General features: G+C 44.9%; 1 protein-coding gene across 1 annotated transcript in view; it reads right to left on the bottom strand.

Annotated features, from left to right (window-relative positions):
- LOC126531026 (uncharacterized) overlaps window positions 1-13,874 on the bottom strand; it is a 76,910-nt gene that overhangs the window by 17,382 nt on the left and 45,654 nt on the right. The window contains exons 2-3 of the mRNA XM_050178389.2: window positions 10,664-11,014; window positions 6,690-7,004 (exon numbers count right to left, since the gene is read on the bottom strand). Of these exons, the coding sequence (XP_050034346.1) occupies window positions 6,690-7,004; window positions 10,664-11,014 (666 nt within the window). The remainder of the gene's footprint in view (window positions 1-6,689; window positions 7,005-10,663; window positions 11,015-13,874) is intronic.

Here is a 13,874-nt window from a genome sequence, read left to right as displayed (position 1 = left end):
CGGTCATATAATTATATGTTGCGCCGTGTTTTCATATGTCTGACAAGCGAACGCCGTAGGTATGAAATCGTATCTTGCACCATGTTCTTTTAAATGTTTTCTTTTTTTTTGTGCTAACAGCTTGGCTAACTTCAGCTGGGAAACGCGGTATACGCTGCTTCGAAGGGACAGACGTTTGAGCAATGCATTCTGTTTCGATGCTTCGATACATGCCGCTGCAGCAAATTAATCACTTGTTCAATCTAAGGTTGCTTCAGATAGGTTTATGAACAAACTAAGAAACACTGGAGTGCGCTGTACAGATCGCTTTGATAAAGAAAGAAACAAACCGTTATTCGGATTCATAAGCGGCATACGTCTTGTTATTGTGTTACGCTACACTGCAAAACAATTGAGGTCCTTAGCGATAAAGGGTGTACATTGGTCTATAACTCACACCTTTACACACGCGAAATAAGGGTGCAAGAGTGCGAGTTCTAGATCGATATATACTCTTATTCCTTTTTAAGGGCGTAAATTATATCACAGGGTAAGTGCTTTAAACGGCACAAAGCAAACCCGTGCGCTTTCCAGTCAACGACGCTGCAGGAAAGCGATCACACTATACCACCTGACTCGCTTGAGAACAGTCATCGTAAAGCCAGAATCGTTAATTTGCTGTTGTGCGACGAAAGAGGGCACCGTACGTTCGTTACTGATCGAAGCTCCTTTGTTGAAGTCAGTCTTCGTGATCAGGTCGTGGCGTCCCAAAATTACGAGTGCGATTATGATTAGATCGAGCGCGCATGGGCCCAAATGAATTGCACGCGCGCTCGGCAGCTCGTCCGCAAGCTGCGGCCCACGGTGATTGCGTTTTTCGTGCAGGCGTAATTACTGTCTCTGCGTTGGACCGTTCGAAGGAATACGCACTGTATCGACTCAGTGCTTGTATGTGCCTGCGCAGAGTTTATCGCTACGGTTAAGGCCATCATGTAGGAATCGTAGCGAAAAACGCCGCCTCCATTTACTTGTTGCGGCCGAATTACAAACGGCTTCGTCAATTTCGGCGAAGTGCGTGCGATAAGCGACCTTCCTTGGGATGCAGCATGCGTAGCCAGCTTACCTTGAGGCTGAGGTTGCCATGGTAGTGCCAATAGTCAAGAAATGCCTTGCGCCCCTTGACGTTACTTACGAGCTCCCACAGTATCACACGATCCGGCTTTTGGATCTGCGCTTAGCTTGTTCCGATATTCGCACGTGTTGGTACTATGAACCTCGTGCTAACAAACCACTTCTTCCGTTTCATTCTGCTCGTTCTAAGTTGGTCAAGAGAGGCATTGCTAACCTTTGCCTAAATAATGGTTTGAAAAAGTCGTGCCACCATACCGTTTCGTCTAGCTTTGCCTCTCAGTGCGAACGGCTTTCGCAAGCTGGTTATCCCGTGTCCCTACAAGTGTCAGTAGCAGAACGAATTCTGAGAGAGTTGGAAAAGACAACCAGCACGAAGATAAGCCTGCAACTACTCGGGGTAGGACAAGCATCATATTCAAACCGTCTCACATAATCTTAAGAAAATCGCCAAGCGATCGAATATTCGTATAGTGTTTTCTGCCCCTAACAAGCTTATGAGGATTTGCAAGCTCACTAATCCTAATAAGGACGCTCCTCCTATATATAGCTGTGATAAGAATCATAAAAAGAAGTTCGTTAATTGCACACATTGTGTTGTTTACTGTTTTCCACTCAAGTGCGGAAAACATTATGTTTGCCAAACTGGCCGATGTCTGAATGACAGGCTGCGCGAACATGGTTACAATGCTAAGAATTGTATTACAGCTGGGGGGTTTCTTGCGCAGCACTGCAAAACGTGTGGTTGCGAACCTGTCTTAGAGGAATGCGTCATTCTAGGTCGTAGTCGTAATCACCTCACAAGAGAAATCATCGAAGCAAAGGCTATCGTAGGTCTGGGCCATGCACGTGTAATCTCACCTTCTTTATCATTATCAAGCAATGAATTGGCGTATCTCAGACTGCTGCCCCACGCTGTCTGAATATGTCTTCACATGATTACTATCGATTTTGTTGTTTGGTTTTGTGTAATCTCTTGATGTCACATGGTTCACTGAGTGTATAAGTAGCCTTCAGTGGGAAGTTAGCGCTCACTCTGTTCTCCGTTCCCTTTCTTTACCCTTACCACCTTCCTTTTTGCTCTTTCTGAGCTGCGCTACAAGCCTAAAAAATGTTCTGAAGTCATTGTCGTCAGCAAGTTGTCATTGCCTACTGTAACACAAATACTACGACTAAGCAAAATTGGCCATTTGGTGTGAAATGTGTGCGATTTGTGGTGTTTATTTCTGACTCAAAAGTCCAGAAAAAGTGCTCTCCGAATCCTGAAGCTTGCAAAAAAAAATAAATAAAAAAGAACAATTGCGTAATTTTTACACTGCCCTGCAGCTCCTGTCAAGCGGTAGCATTTTAATTGTCTCAATAAAGCAACTCCTGCAGTTGCCAATGGTCCTCATTCAGTGAATGTTTGTGAGGGTTTGTTTTATTTACATATTTGAATCCTTCGCAACGAAGAGCTGTCACTTCGTTCAATTCTTTGTCTTTCTTTTGTGAGGATAAGAATGTATGTAGTTGTAGATGTATGTATGTAGAATGAACGTAGTTTTTTAACCTGGCTTGAAGTTGAAGTTGGGTCCGCCGCGTCTGAGATGCTCTACCGTAAAGCTAATGCCGTAGCTCGAAAAGCGCCCCACAAATTGGGACAGCTCGCTGCGACATCGTCTCAGAAATGTGTGCTTCATGGATCTCGGAGGCCCATCAGCGCCTACTAGGTAGCGCTGCGCTCGCTAGATGTCACCGCGATGCTGCATGTCATAGAGAGCATCGATACCAAGCCGGGCTGCTATGCGGCACCCTAGCAGGTCATAGACGGAAAAGCAGAAAGGTGTTCGAGACATATACACCTCGCCGTCGGTGCCATGGATTTTAATGATAACATGTTCTCTTCGTTTATCTTGTTTCTCTCTTCATTTATCCCGCTCCCTCGATGGAGGGTAGCAAACCTGATGTTTACCTAGATAAATTCTTTCCTTTTCCTTTTTCCCTATAATACGGAGATTGTGGTGTTGGTGAAAACTAATAAGTCAATGCTCGTCACAAAAAAGTGGGAAATTCAGGTCTCACTCACTCACTCACTCACTCACTCACTCACTCACTCACTCACTCACTCACTCACTCACTCACTCACTCACTCACTCACTCACTCACTCACTCACTCACTCACTCACTCACTCACTCACTCACTCATTCACTCATTCACTCACTCACTCACTCACTCACTCACTCACTCACTCACTCACTCACTCACTCACTTACCCGCTCTCTCTCTCTCTCTCTCACACACACACACACACACGCACACACACACACACCACCCAACCATGATATGATCTTATCGTTAGCTTCACCATCAATTCTCCGCTTTGCTTCGATAGCAGAGTGACTACAGTGAAGTTCTATTTCGTAATTGAAAGCCTTGTGCTTTAGGACAGAGCTAATACTGAGTATAGCGGATATACGTCATCTTTATACGCACATTACCATTTCTCTGGAAATAAAATAAATACAACAAACGAATCAATGACTGAATTATTATATTGCCGAAGGAATAAGTGAATGAATGACTGAATGGCGTGTGCAAATTCGACGTGCGCACGGAGTCTCGTTTATTTTCGTTTTATTGCGATAAAGACTTGCCCTTAAGGCATAATTCTTGGAGCGTATATGTGTATTATATGTGTGCTGTGAGGCCTGTGTCGTGTATGAATTGAAGCAGTGTTCTGTAGAATATGTTGTCATGTATCCAGCGGTCATAGCTGGTTGTCACACTGTAGCGGAGGCCGGCTTGCAGTAGGAGACGCGAGCGCTCCGATTTTAAACCAGTACATGTCCATATTAGGTGGAACGCATCAGCTCGTTCATAATCTTATCTAATGTATTTAGACTCTTGAGTGCCTCGACTGACGCAAACATCAGTGAAATGTGCAGGCTTGCTCGCCGAGTCCCGTTCAAGACATGCAAGCGCTCAGAAACACGGCGGTCTCACACATATTTGTATCAATAAACGAATCACATCAGTTTTAGCTGAGTTTCAAATGAATATATAACGAACTTACTTAATTGGTTCAATAAATGAATATTAGTAACGCGAGTGCGGTGAAACAGTTCAACAACATCGACACGGTATTTCAATGAATACTTTTGTCATTCCTCCGAGAACCGAGAGCCCTATAGCCCGGAATCAAGATTTCGGGACCGAGAATTTATTTGTAAATTTTTTTTAAGCGGACACATGGACGACAATGCGGAGGCGGAAATTATCCGCATCCTCGAGTCGTCCGCGCGTGCCTTGGTAATTTTCTCTTCATCCGAGAAGCTCTCAAGCTTCGCCATAGAAGCCGCAGTGATGGAGTTCGCAAAACGCACGCAAAACATTTTCCTCCGGCCCCTGGTCGTTTATTGAAAGAGTTGAGCGTCGAAACTACCGTAAACTTAAAGAAGATGACCTGCCGCGAGTTCAAAAAAAAATTCTCCTCTACAAAAAAAAAAAAAAAATATGTAGATACTGGAGGATTCGTTTCATATGCAAGCGTTATTCGCGCTAACGATGCCGGTATGAATGTAATGAAGATAAATTACCCTGTCGTTACGCTGGCGCCATAATGGCAGGCCAGCGTACGGCGCTCACAATTTAAACTCGATGAAACCGCTGGTTTTCTCTACGCAGTAAGGCTGTGGCTCAGCTTGCTCTCTCTCTCTATCTCTCTCTCTCTTCGACTGTATTATAGGATATTTCACCTTAATGCATGCCTGAAGACCATTTTCTTTCGGGGCTAGTGGTGTGCATACTTAAAAATCTGCTGCTGCGAGGATTTTTTAGCGTTAGAAGGAACATGAGATTGTAAGATGACGATGTTTACGTGTCGGATAAGAAAATAAAGCTAACTAATTTTCGCACTATCGGGTGTAAACATAAAAAAATAATAAAGAACTAGCGTTGAAATCCCAGAGTTGTTCCGTGTTAGACTTGGAAAAACAAAAGTACCAAACTTCGATTGCTAAGCTCCTAATGGCACTTAACTGTCCTTGCGGTTTCGATATCTTTTCTTTTTATTTTATTCTTTGTTTCTCTAAAATTTGTTCTCCTACTTGATATGTAATGTTTTGTAACACTGATCAGTATTATCTGCTTGTTTAAATATTTCCTTGTTCATTGGCATTAATGATGATATATTATGTATAAAGTGTAACAATCTTACTTTCCTGTATACTTGATTGCTTTCCGCATACATTTTGTTTATTTTCTTGTTTCTATATTGTTGCACTGTACTTTCATGATGTTCCACCAACTGAGCAATGTACGGGTAGGGGTGCCTTTGTCAGGCAGTTGCATCTGCCTTTAGCCCCTACATCCCAGACAATGTATTGTCTAAAAGCATTCAAACAAACAAACTCGATGGCTCGACAGTTTCTGTCAAAACATTTCTGTCGTGGTTATCACGGGGCCACATGCAGCGCTAATTAAGTTTTCTTTTTTCTGGGCCTCTAAATATTGTGATTAGCCTAAGTTCCCCTAATTCACGGTAGCAAGATTTTTGCGCGCTGCCAGGAGGCCTTTACGCGCTTACATGACGCTATATATATACATATATATATATATATATATATATATATATATATATATATATATATATATATATATATATATATATATATATATATATGTATACATATGTATGTATATATATATATATAGGGTGGTCTGCTCCGGACCACCGTTAGTTGCACTTCCCTCGTTGAAGAGGCAGGACATGTGTCGAGTAAGTTCCTGAACAACGTTTTGCAAGGTGGTGAACGCGGTCTATATTACGAATCCGGGACCTGAAAGAGGTGCGACGTAATGCTAACTCATTTCTCTCGCATTTACCGCCAAATAGCGACATAATTTTTCGTTTAACGTAAGCTATTTCTATATGCAACCCGACACACGGGCCGGTGGTCTCAAGGCGCTATTTGGGGTCTGTGGCCTAATGGGTAGAGCACTGGAATTTTTCGTTATAGGGAAACCTGGTTCGGTGCCTACTATCGGATAAGAAAATTCTTTTATTGAAGAGACCCGAAACGAGGTGAGACCTGTCCACCGCAGATTTCCCGGCATGAGGCAAAGAGTACTTCGCGTTATCGGGAAGATATATTGACCACAACATGCATCAAACACCTCGCACCCAGCCATGACTCTTCGCCGGCCGCCTCTTTACCTAAGCATGTGAAACAATGCCGCTGAGCCCGCGTCTAGCACCTGCTATCTATAGCTGCCGAACGCTGCAGTGTCTGATCTAGAGGAAAGGGGGGGGGGGGGGAGGGAGGTTGACACACCTTTGAACGCGAGAAATCAACCAGAAAAAAGAAAAGTAGAGAGGGGTAAGGAAAAGGCAGGAACATCTATAAGACGCTCGTTCAGGGTTGATGAAAAATCTACGTTTGATGAACGTTTTGATGAAAAACCTACGAGATTTTTCGCCATGGCTTGCGAAAGAAGTGGAAAACGGTTGTACGATTCCAAATCAAGGATCGAATTCGCACAATAAATTCCTGCGCCTGCTGTCATAGACCCGCGCGACCGCAAAGTGTTGCGACGAGCTCACCTCCGAATAGTTTGTGCGAGATGCCGGAGCGCCAGTCGGTGCCCAGGACGATGATGTGGCAGCGGAAGGTGAGGTTGCGGAAGGCGAGCCAGTCCCGCACCTGGAAGACTCGGTGCAGCCGCACCTCGTACGTCGAGTTGGCCGCCGGCTCGACGCGGTCGAACGGCACCGTGTTCAGGTAGACGCCCGTCTGGTCGTTGTAGACGCCGCAGGCCGGCGACGGCTTGGGGAACATGCCGCCGCAGTCCAGCTCCACCGTTTCGGAGCACGACACCCGGTCCGAGAACGTGGTCCAGCTGTCTTCCTTGCACGAGTCTGCGGCGGGGCAAGCCGAACGACGAGTGGACGGTTGACGTCACTGTGGGTGAAGCCGACGCGGCAATCGGAAGAGCGCGATTATTCCGTCCTAACTCAAACACTTTGCGGAACACGTGGTATGTCTATGCTGGTTATTTTTGTCTTCGTTTTTTTTTTCTAAATATGAATTACTGGGTATTACGTGTGCTAGTGAACAGCTGTGTTGCCGTAAGGATTTACGCTATCCGATGATGTTCCGGGCAAGCGACGTACTTGTTGCCAACGTTTCTCAATCAATCAATCAATCAATCAATCAATCAATCAATCAATCAATCAATCAATCAATCAATCAATCAATCAATCAATCAATCAATCAATCAATCAATCAATCAATCAATCAATCAATCAATCAATCAATCACCCGCGGGTGCGGTTCAATGGCCATGACTCTCTGCTACTCAGCACGAGGTCACTGGTGCGATTCCCGGCTGCGGCGGTCGGTATTAATTAAGGGTGAAGTGCACGAACGCTCGTATGATAAGATTTATTTGCACGTACGAAGTACAGTGAAAAGAAATCCTTAATATGTTCTAACTGACACAAAGTGTTACTTCAAACCTCCATTCGCGTTCATTTCGCAATAACAGGCTGATTATTAGAAGAGAAAAATGAAAGCCAAAGCACAATTGTTTTTAAATTTTGCGCCGAAACCCCAGCGTCGATACGTCACTGTGAAGTCACCAATATCAAAGTAAAATACAATACGACACGATACAATACAATACAATACCATACAATACAATAGCATTTTATTTTAATCAAAATGATGACGGAGGCTGTGGGTAAAAGCTGTTCCTAAGATCAGCCTGACAGGAGCCCCCATACCTCTTCTCGTGTCTTCCCGTGCTTGCGTCATTGTGGCTTAGTAAATGTCCTAAGAACTCGATAACGTCAGCCTACAATGTAGTCCATACTTACCGGTGCAAAATAAACTAGTCCTGAAGCGGAGCCATCAGAATACATGACGTCGCGGCGGCCTGGTGCGAGCACTTCGAGGCAGCGTTGCCACCATGTTATTAGTTTTTGAGTCCTTTCCTGCTCGGCAACCCTCCTTTCACGGCAAGAGTGGATTCCTTTTTAATATCGTGAAAGGGTAATTTACTATTACAGCCCTATCACTTTTTTTCTCTTTAGTCTAACTTAAAAAAAAAAAGACCCTTGGTGGTAAATTTAGCCCGCAGTCCTCCAATATAAGACACGCTGTCAAGATTCTTGTGAGCTCCAGAAATTCAGAGTGACTTCTCCGTCTATTTACCTAGTACTCCATTGAAATTCGTATTTTTTTCGCCGACAACTGAAACAAGCGTTAGTATATGTAGGCTGCTCCTTTACCATGGTTCTCATTAGCAGGCCTAAAGATTCAGTTACTTTCAGGAGTTCAAATGCGGAGAAGAAATTAGTGTTCCCGATTCTTTAGCTAAAGCGGGGACGTAATCTGTCATAAGAATTCGAGAAGCTTGAGTCAATCTTTAAGAAAGAGCTTGAACAAGGAACGAAAAAGCCGTTTGAACTCGCCTCATCAATGAAAGGACGCGTCGCCAGACGACCCGGGTATAGCAAAAACTTTTCGTCTCTGAAACAGTCTGTATTAGATATTCAAGTAATGAGATTTGAACAAAAAAAGTTATAGTCATGCCTCTATGATGAAACGGGGCAGAGTTGAGAAATGACAATCGGCGTTGAACGTTCCTTTACTGAACCTTCTGCGATGTCGCTCGTTCGTGTGTTCTGTGCTCACCACACGTGTTTCGCCTCACCTTCAGTCGCTACCTAGCGGTGGCCGCCACAATTACACCACATCACAGTAAAGAGTAACGTAAATAACTTTCACCTATTCTTAAATTGCTAATTCAATAAATCATTTGAAGGTAGCAATTCTCACGTCTGAATCACCCGATACTTTTTAATCACTGCTCTTTCAAATGTATACGCCACACAAGAAAGGACACATTACGTAATTCCGCAAGTTCCGCAGTTGTAGCGAAAAAATCAGCCGCAACGAATGGTCTTGTGTACAGGTTGCTTTTGTGCCAGTTTCAGAATGAAGGTTCTGGTCTGCCTCCTATTGTCATTGCTTTGAGCTTCAAGTGTGGAGAATTGTGTGATTTCAAACTTTGTTTCTGTTGCCGAAGCTTATAAAACCAGACCTCCCTCCACTCTCCCCACCTCTTCACTTGCAGGATAAACCCCCGTTCCCTTTCATATCTGAAAAAAAAGAAAAAAAAACAAAAAACAAAGGAGGCGACGTCGAGATGCTAGATACCCTCGCAGCTGCTTTGAAGGACGATGTGCGAAAACCTCCTTTTTTTTGGGGGGGGGGGGGGGGGGGAGGGATCCCGTCCACACAGGGATTTCACGATCGCCGCCAACCATTGAGAGCTTAGGCTACTTTGAACGGCTTAAACCAACGGAGCAGAAAGACCGACTTCCAGGCTCCGGTGCAACATTTTGCTCTGTTCTTATTGACGCTACATAAAAGCAAGAGTTGCAACGTCTCAGTGGACCGAACTTCTGCGTGTTAAAAACAAAAGAAGAAAATTTTTAATGGCATAAGATGCAACTAAGAAATGAGTGTAAAATATATATAAATAAAAGGGAGCGTGAGAAACGCAAGGTTTTTTTTTTCTTCTTTTTGACCCCAGTTATGTCAACGCTGATGCTGCTTTCAGTGATGAATATTCTCCGAGCATGTCGAAGTCAGGTTGCACAGTAACCCTCACCACTTTTCACGGATATAACGTAACGCTGAAACTGTAAAATGCTGCCGCTTCCACACATCAAACGTAAGAATATACTACCATTTTACGGAGAGGAAGGCGTGTACCAGACGGCATTAGCTCAAGAGACTGGGAATGTTGCTTTCCTTCGAAGCAGAAACCTTGCGCTGTCCGGTTGGCCATCCTGTTATAGCTTGTGCTCAAATGCGAACCTTTCTTTCCAAAATAAAGAAGTGAGGAACGCGCTGGTTTCCTCCACAGCCATGCGTCACATTTATCTGCATGATGTTTCATAAAAATAAGGGGGCATCAACTCTGTACTCATTTACTGCGACAGCAGCAGAATCTCAGAGAAGACGCCGCAACCTGAAGAACTTATATTCAATGCAACGCAACGTCTTCATCCGCTACAATATTGCCTTCTGAGGCCTCCGATAGAGTTGGAGTGGGACCACTCTAAGGGTCCGCGCGGTGCGCAGAACCCCGCGCAAATTACCAAACGCAAATTATTCGCTTCTGTCAACGTGAGTTGGCCCAACAGCAGATCACGGCCAGTACAGCGATTAGGCCACACAGTTCTCAACATCTCATTGCTAAAGGGGCACGAAATTGATTCCCAGTCATATCGCGAGGGTGAAGCTGAAAATGACTTAGCGCTACGATGACGGCGTAACGGAAAAGACGGACAGCAAACCCAGTTTCGAGATTTAGGTGGAGTCGCGGTAAAAGTTTTCAACGGAGTGTGTGACAACCAGACGAAGCGTTCGCTTGGCTACCCATCATTGGGGGTAAGAAAGAGGGGAAAATGAAAGAGAAAGAAGTTTTGTTCAGTGAAAAAAAAATATGCACCTAAATATATGAAAGGAAGAGGCGCCACGTCCCGGCAGCTTCAAGACCCACCTACGATGACGGTGAGGAAGAAGTCGTTCTGCGAAGTGCCCTGATCCGTCTCGACCTTGCACGTGTAGTTTCCCTGCATCGACATGTGTGCGCTGAGGATGGAGATGAATGACGGCGACCGGTTGCTCAGGTCGACGCGTTTGTCGAACAGGTTGCGCGCCAGCGGCCGGCGGCCCTTGCGCCACACGTAGACCTCGGCGCCGTCCTTGAACCAGAGGACGCGCCGCAGGTCTTCGCCCGGCGACAGCACGAAGAAGCAGAGCAGCGTGGCGCCCTCGCCCTGAAGCACGTACTGCGTCTTGTTGCTGTCCGACAGGAGCCGCACCTCGGTGACCACAACGCCCAGCACACCTGCGTCGAGCCGAAACAAAGCATGTTACAGTTTTATCGAGCACGGCCGCATCATCGGAGAGTACGGTAACTGATGTCTTGATCACATTGAATGATTCGGGACTAGAAAAGTAGAAAAAGCAGTGCTGACCTAACAACTTCTCACGTATTATAGTCGCAGGACATGTCGAAGCCAAGTTGCACAGTAGCACTCGACACTTAACATTAACATCGACACTAACAACACACTAACATCGACACTAACTCGACACTAACAGTAACAATCTTTTTCAGTAAAAAATGTTCACCGCCTAGAAAAGCTAAAATGCTGCTGCTGCTTTCACTCATATTACATGTGCAAAATAACAGTTTATTGGTTGCAAACACATGATCAGAACCAGTACGGTGACTTCGCGATCTTGCGCATTGCAATGATCGCTTTCTCGTCACCTGGAAACCCTGTCCCATTTTTCTGAATCTCGTTCCGCCCTCATCGCCTAAAAAGCCTATTCTTCACCGGCACAAACCTGCAGTTATCCTCCCCGTGCCCTTGCTCCTTTAAAGGGGCCCTGAACCAACCCTCGGGCTGGATGAAATAACATTAATCCGCGGGTAGCATACGCTGCTGTGAACATTTCAGCCAAGTTTTGCTGCCGTACGCGGTACGTGGAACTTGCAGGCGGAGCTGGAAGTCACCTTTCTCTCAAACGCCCTCTTTTCAACAGAAGCCTGCTCCTCATTCTCTTCTGGATGCTTTACTTCATAATAAGGCGGATCTCCATATGCGGCTGCTATTGGTAGCTGAGGTCGGCTACGTAGCATAGATACCGCGGCCGCCGCGGGTTCCCGCCACGAGTCCACTGGCTAAGCGCACTGCGACTCGCTGAGGACAAGCGCGTTTGGCTTACGTTTAGCGCGTCGTAGACACCAAAATCGCAAGTCGTGACGTCTACGTTAACATGCAAAATGAATTTGGAACTGCGCGCCACGGTGACATTAAGAAGGCGGAGCGTTGTGGGCACGCCCCACAGCGCCGTAGCCTTCACAATGCAAGGCATTGAAGAAGGAACGGGAGCACTGCGGTGGTAGTGTTTTATTGCAAATAACTCCGCTTCTGCTGAACGCATTGAAGTACTTTAGGGGCAAAGTATTTCTGAAATCGCTTATTTCTACTTCAAATGCCTTTCTCCACTTCGATAAAAAGTGGTTCAATGCCCCTTTAAGCAGGCTGCAGGCTTGGTTTAGTTGGTTGGGCATATTTAGACTAATAAAGCGAACGTAATACTTGGACACGAGAGGGGAGAATCTTCTCGAGTGGAGGAAGTCTCTTCCTGGAGATTTAAGGCCGCTGCTGCACTCACACATGCCGTCACAAGAACCAGCGTTCTAACATAGGCAGCCCATGTTTAATATCAGAAGTGTTCCACTCCTACGTCTGCACACTTCGGCCGACGTCTCTGTCTTGACTGGATAAAATTCCTCTATTTCTTTCTCATCTAACTCTGTAGCGGATGATTATCATCTACTTCTATCATGCCCTGGGCAAGGACGGTTCGTGAAATTACGCTCAGGGCCGTTGTGAGCCGACCAACCTGACAATTATGGCATTTCAGAAGCTTGTAAAATGACTTGCCCATTAGCCACCGATTAGATGAAAAAGCGACTTGTCGTTCTTATGGGGTCTGCGCAAAACAGGTCTCCATGCTTTTGTAGAATTTCATTTTTATGTTACGGCACGTGACAGCCCACGCGAGACAAGTTACTATTTTACCCCAGTGACTTTTATGCACTTTGTTGTGAAATCAACTATTTCATCACGATTGGAGACGTCTCACGCTCTAACAATGGAGACACGGCTTTTTTTTTCTCCTTCTCAGCAATTGTAACAATGATTAAATATTTCTATCGATTTCTATCTATATATTCTTATTCCTTTTTTAGTGCTTTGATATCAGTTATGATGGTGGGATAGAGGGGTCTTTAGTAGCCAAATTCTTGATTTCGCCTCAGCGAACGCCAAAAAATTAAAGAAAAGGACAAAAAAAAAACGTAGTGGGCAATAAGAAAAGGAAATGCGGAAGGCGGCAGCACTGAATCGGATATAGTGGCAAGATTAGGAAATTTATCCACTATATATTTTCCACGGTGGGCAAATGTTAGCTGTTACTGTAGTGCACTTAGAGCTGGTGCTGCAGCGATCTTAGTCCGGCTGATGCTGATAATGACAATCGTCGTGAGAGGTTGATAGCCAATCACCTAAAGGCTTTACAATGAACTGCATGTCATCGTACGGTAATTTACTGCCGTACAACGAATATGCAACGATAGTGAAGAGGGTTAGTATGCGCATCTGCGAGGTCGTTGGAAGCCAGAAGGACGGAGCTTTGGCGCGCTCACGTGCAGCCCATCATTAAATATGCTGGAAGGACAGCCGTATGGCGGTGAACGCAGACACCAGCTTGATGTATTCTAGCATATTCTTAACTCGAATTATTACGACGCATACGATACGCGTTCACTTCAGATCCTCGTATTCCCCGCCCCTCATATATATATATATATATATATATATATATATATATATATATATATATATATATATATATATATATATATATATATATATATATATATATATATATATATATACATGAGAAGGCGGCCTATAATTTTTGCTTTAGCGTACACTGTATTTTTGCTACCGATTTTTCACCACCATCATCGCACGTCAGAGACAGACTGCTTCCTCGCTATATATAACCATGGCCTCAAAGATCGAAAGCAGCGTGCAGGCAGCGCGATGCATCTCAGAGGTCATGCGACAACTCAAACACCGTGTACTCAAATTAGTCGTGTGCAGACGTTTTCCCATTGCACAGCG

The sequence above is a fragment of the Dermacentor andersoni genome, chromosome 5 (genome assembly GCF_023375885.2).
Source record: "Dermacentor andersoni chromosome 5, qqDerAnde1_hic_scaffold, whole genome shotgun sequence".
Lineage (NCBI taxonomy): Eukaryota > Metazoa > Arthropoda > Arachnida > Ixodida > Ixodidae > Dermacentor > Dermacentor andersoni.
This window is presented reverse-complemented; position numbering and strand designations above follow the sequence as displayed.